General features: G+C 42.8%; 1 protein-coding gene across 1 annotated transcript in view; it reads left to right on the top strand.

Annotated features, from left to right (window-relative positions):
• The first annotated feature begins 273 nt into the window (after nt 1–273).
• TRPV1 (transient receptor potential cation channel subfamily V member 1) overlaps nt 274–6,097 on the top strand; it is a 215,442-nt gene continuing 209,618 nt past the window's right edge. Inside the window, exon 1 of the mRNA XM_063955821.1 lies at nt 274–596. Within this exon, the coding sequence (XP_063811891.1) occupies nt 274–596 (323 nt within the window). The remainder of the gene's footprint in view (nt 597–6,097) is intronic.

Below are 6,097 nucleotides of genomic sequence, written 5' to 3'. Positions count from 1 at the left end.
CCCCTCTCAGCAGCACACGCTATGGAGCTGGACATTTCTCCTTCTCAGCAGCTTGCTGGACCTACCAGCTTGGATCCTCAGACAATGCCTGGCAGTGTAACTATTACACGCTTCCAGCCTCTCTCTGCGCCCGTGGAAACAGGCCCTGAATGACATTTGGGGTGTTTATATACTTAATAGAGGTTAATCCTGAAAGTGTTTCGTTGTAGTGACAGTTCCACAAATAGATTTGCACAATTCTCAATGACTTACAGTATTTATCGCTACAGGTTAATGAAAATGAAAAAGATGGGAAGTTCATCCGATCTTGAAGAAACAGACCATACAGAGGAAACAAATGCTTCTCCGGATGAGTCTCATAGTGATGACAACAATCTGCACTCTCATGAATCTAGTCAACACTTAAAGTTAAAACACAACAAGTATGCCATTTTCAGCTCACCTAAAGCTAAAGGTCGCCGTTTTGGCAAAGCAGACACAGAGCGGGAAATGGCTCCTATGGATTCAGTGTATCAGATAGAAAGCAAGGTTATGTCTCCGACTATTAAATTTCATGTACATTTTGAAAAAGGAAAACATTGCAACCAGCTGACCAGGTATGTATAAATTATAAATATCTACCATTCATTATATTGCTGTCCAGACATTTGCTTGTTAATTTGCATCTGTTTTAAACATACTGTTTGTGAAACTAATTTCCTCTGCACTACAAGGTTTAGACTGCAATAACCCATATGCTATTTGCAAACAACTTCACTTATGCTTTTCATCTGTTTTAAACGTATGTGCTAAAATGAGTTTTCTGTAATTGTTATTTCCTATGTATATGGAATTTATTGTGGATTAGTTGATGTCAGACTGCTGTCTGTTTACCCACACTGTGCAATCTATGTTCGTTGATCAATTAGCATTTCAGTCAGGTGACCAAATGCTCAGATGTAGGTCTGTATCTTTATCAGACTTAGTATTTCTTTAGATTCAGTTAAGGGGGCAGCTAGCCTGGATTTACCAAAGTGGGGATTTACAAAGTGTGCTATCTGAACAGTAAAAAAAAAAACAGTTGAACAAACAGTGAACAACATCAAGGAAAAGGTCATTGTAAAACTAAACAAAACTATTCCTAAACCACTTAACCAAAATGTAACTCACAAACTACCACAGCATGTTCGGGTGTGGATCATCAAATCAATAGTATCTAGGTCGACAATGTTTAGGTCGACCACTATTGGTCGACAGTCACTAGGTCGACATGGATGGAAGGTCAACAGGGTTTCTAGGTCGACATGTGCTAGGTTGACAGGTCAAAAGGTTGGTGTCGTTTTCTTCGTAAAGTGACCAGGAACCCCAATTAGTGCACAGTGTACCCTCGCATGGCTCGCTTCGCTCGGCACAGATTACCATTCTAATCGTAGTCCACGTGGATCGTTAAGTATGAAAAAGTTAAAAAATATATATTTTTAAAAAAAAACTCATGTCGACCTTTTGACCTGTCGACCTAGCACTGTCGACTTATAGTGGTCGACCTAAACATTGTCGACCTAGACAGTGTTGACCTTCAGACTGGATCCCAGCATGTTCACCAAACTGCTATTTCTCATTTCAATTCATGGAATTCTCACCAAACTTTACTCATCCTACATTCACCCTACAACCCATCCCTCTGTGCACATTATGGCTTCTTTTATCCACTCCCCTCTTCTAAACACTCATGAACTTTTTACATACTTCTTTACAAGTACTTTGACATCCACAATCGACCATTATAATAAACACTTGAAATCCTCCACCAATATATATCTTTCTCTTCTGCTTTTATTAGCTGGTGACATATCACCAAATCCAGGCCCCAAACACTTGATCCATTCACGCTCAGCTGACTCAAAACAGTATAGAAATCTATCTAACCTCATAAACATCACATGTCTCCCATCACCCTCCAAGTCACTAAAATGTGCTTTATTGAATGCACACTCTGTTTGTAACAAATTAACATCCATCCACGACCTCTTCATCTCTGACCACTTCAACCTGCTGTCCATAACAGAAACATGGCTCACACAGACACAGCCCCCTCTACAGCACTGTCACACGGTGGTCTCAATTTCACACACACCTCCAGGCCTAGTAACAGTAAAGGAGGTGGGGTTGGAATATTACTTTCCAATTTTTTTACATACACAGTTCTGCTACAGGTTCTATCACTCACATTCACATCATTTGCAGTTCACTTTATCAGGATTTTCACCCCTTTCTCTCTTGTTGCAGCTATCTATCACCCATCTGGACTATCCAAACAACAATTTCTAGAAGATTTTTCTGCCTGGCTCCCTCACTTCCTATCCTCTGACATCATCATGGGTGATTTCAATATTGCTACTGACCACAATGTCCACAATATGTTCATGCCTCCAAACTTCTCTCTTTATCCTCCTCTCTTGGCCTCACACAATGGTCTGACTCCTCTACTCAGCAGAAGGGCCACTGCCTTGATCTTGTATTCACCAGTCTCTGCTCAGTTTCTGAGTTTCTTAACACTCCTTTCCCTCTGATCACAACCTTATCACCTTCTCCATCTCTTCCATTACTCCAAACTCTATGACACTGAAATCAAGCAAGCCTCCTCTAACCCGTAGAAATACTAACACTATTAATCTTCACCAACTTTTCGCCTCTCTGCAACAACTGCTCTCACCAATTTCTACATTTACCTTTCCTGAGACCAGGGCTGCCATCAGAAATTATGGGGCCCGGGACTGGCAAAATAGGCAGCCTCCCCCCCAAATAATAATAATAATAATAATAATAATAATAATAATAATAATAAATAAATGAAATGAAATAAATATATATATAAATAAACAAAATTAAAAATAAATATATATTGTCAGGGAGAGCGAGAGGGGGAGAGAGTGTCATGGAGAGCGAGAGGGGGGAGAGAGTGTCAGGGAGAGTGAGAGAGGGGAGAGTGTCATGGAGAGCGAGAGGGGGAGAGAGTGTCATGGAGAGCGAGAGGGGGGAGAGAGTGTCAGGGAGAGTGAGAGAGTGTCAGGGAGAGTGAGAGTGGGGAGAGAGTGTCAGGGAGAGCGAGAGGGGGGAGAGAGTGTCAGGGAGAGTGAGAGAGGAGAGAGTGTCAGGGAGAGCGAGAAGGGGGAGAGAGGGGGAGAGACAGGCGTGAGGCACTAGTCTACCTGTAGCAGGCCACACCACAAGATCAGGTCTGTGACAGGGGTGGGCATTTTGCGGCATTAGGCCCCTCCCCCTTCCCCATTTACCCACAAATCGCGGCACTATTTCAGTGAAGGAGCGGGGCTTACTTACAGTCACTAAGCCCAGGCTGTCCGCTCCCTCATCTGCTGATGCTGCCCATTGTCTTCTTAACAGTAGAAGTCAGTCAGCTCAGCCCTCTCAGAAGAATACACTACAAAAGCAGCTGCAGAGCACAGAGCAATGGCGAGCAGCTGCGGTGCTGAGACAGCAGCTGTCAATCAGTCACCGTCAGGGACCTTGCATGTGTGTGGGGAGGGGGGGCTGATCAGGAGACTGCTGAGAGACGGGCGAGCACTCGTGGCGGCGGACGGAAGGGCGGTGGCGGGCGGGCAGTGGCATGAGCGGCCCGGGCCCTCTCCTCTCTGTCAGAGAGGCCGGGCCCGGGACGGCTGAACCCGCAGCACCCCTCTGATGGCGGGCCTGCCTGAGACTGCTGTATCCCACCAGACCCAGTATCTAGAGAGACCTTGATGAAGTGGCTCCGGCTACCCATCACACTACACGTAGGTTTAGATACCAACCGTGCACTCTAAAGCAACAAGACACCTACAAAAACTGTCATGTGGAGTAGAACGTCAGTGGCAGAAATCTCAGAATCCAAGTAACTTCCTCACATATAAGACCACCTACCACTGCCAAGCAAACATATTTTCAATCTCTCATCTTCTCATGCCAACTCCTAGTGACTTTTTAATACATTTAAATCACATCTTTATCCTCCCTCAACCACCCCCACCACCACTATTACTATCAGTGCACAAGAACTTGCTTCCTACATCAAGGACAAGATTGATAAAATCCAAGATGAAATGGTATGCTTGTCCTCAGCCAGTGACTTGAACCCTCTGGCACTTTCTCTTCATTTTATCCCACAAGTGAAGATGAAGTATCTGCACTCTTCTCATCCTCCTGCTCTACTACCTCTCCTCTTGATCCTATACCCTCACAAGACAGTAAAACTCTGTCTCCTGTGCTTATTCCAACCTTAACTAAAATCTGTAATATCTTTCTCTCTACTGGTATCATTCTGTCTCTGTTCAAGCATGCAGTGATTACCTTCATTCTGAAAAGACACAATTCTCACCCAAACTCTCTCTCTAACTACCGTCTCATCTCTCAGCTCCCATGCCCTCCAAGCTTCTTGAGAAACTCGCCTACACTCATCTCACACACTTTCTTGACTCACACAACTTATTGGACCCACTTCAGTCAGGTTTTCATTCCCAACACTCCACAGAGACAGCACTAACTAAAGTAGTTAATGATCTGGTCACTGCTAAATTTAAAGGCCATAACTCACTTCTTATTATTCTAGATCTCTCTGCTGCTTTTGACACTGTTGACCACTCTCTTCTCACACAAACACTACAATCCCTAGGTCTTCAGGTCACCGCACTTTCATGGTTCTCATTCTACCTATCTAATCGCTCTTTCAGTGTTCGCTTCTCTGATTCCACCTCCTCTTCACTACTTCTATCAGTTGGAGTACTGCAAGGCTCAGTCTTAGGTCCCCTGCTTAATCTATACATAATCTCTTGGTAAACTAATCAGCTCCTTTGGATTTCAGTATCATTTGTACGCTGATTATACTCAGATCTATTTATCCTCCCCAGATTTGTCACCATCTGTTTTTGTCCGTGTCACTGAATGCCTTTTCATCTTGGATGTCATCTCGCCACCTCAAACTGAACATTTCCAAAACAGAATTAATTATATTCCCGACAACCAAGAGTAGTTACGAAACTGATACCTCCATAACTGTTGACAATTTGACAATCTACCCTACCCCATAAACTCGCTAATCCTTGTCTCTGAATCCTTGACTCTGAACTGTCATTTGTGCCACTCATTCAATTTGTCTCTAAATCATGTTACATGCATCTAAAAAACATATCCAAAATATGACCATATCTTACACAACAGACTGCAAAAACTCTAATACCTGCTCTCATTATCTCCCGCATTGATTATTGCAATAGTCTTCTTACTGGTCTTCCCAAGAAAAGACTCTCACCACTACAATCCATTTTGAATGCAGCTGCAAGGCTAGTCTTTGTAGCAGGATGTTCATCATCTGCTGATCCACTCTGTCAGGCCCTCCATTGGTTGCGCATATCCTGCTGTATTCAATTTAAAATACTTCTACTCACTTATTAAGCTATTAACCAAACGACACCAACCTAAATCTCTTTGCTTATATCAAAATATCTCCCAACTTGACCTCTCCGCTCTGCACAAGATCTGTGTCTCTCATCTGCACAGATCACTTGCTCCCATTCACAATTTCAGGACTTTCTTCGGGCAGCACCCACCCTATGGAATGCCCTCCTATGCACAATAAAACTCTCCTTTAGATTCCAAACTTTCAAGCATTCCCTGAAAACTCACCTCTTCAGGCAAGCCTATCAAATTCCTGAACTGCCCACATGACCTTTTGAAGAATTCATATCTAATTACAGCCCATCAGGACTGTCTTTGTACTCTGGTGGGACCGCTATGCTATAGATAGTGCCTATCATTGTGTATCCTTCCTAACTTCTTATAGAGTGTACCCTTGCGAGCAGGGCCTTCCTACCTCTATGTCTGTCTGTTATTACCCAGTTTGTCTTATCACTGTTGTTTCCAATTGTAAAGCACAATGAAATATGCTGTGCTATATAAGAAACTGTAAATAAATAATTGGTAATTTTGCTTACTCAAACATTAAAAATGGTCATTTGTTATCCTCAAAAATACCATTGTTTAAAATAAAATAATAAAAAAGCCCATAAACAGCATTCTTCTTAATTAAACAATGCCTGTCTGAGAAAAAATTTGTTTCGACACTCTG

Source organism: Pseudophryne corroboree, chromosome 2, assembly GCF_028390025.1.
Source record: "Pseudophryne corroboree isolate aPseCor3 chromosome 2, aPseCor3.hap2, whole genome shotgun sequence".
In the NCBI taxonomy this organism is placed as follows: Eukaryota; Metazoa; Chordata; class Amphibia; order Anura; family Myobatrachidae; genus Pseudophryne; species Pseudophryne corroboree.
Note: the sequence above shows the minus strand (reverse complement) of the source record. Positions and strands in the feature narration are given on the sequence as shown.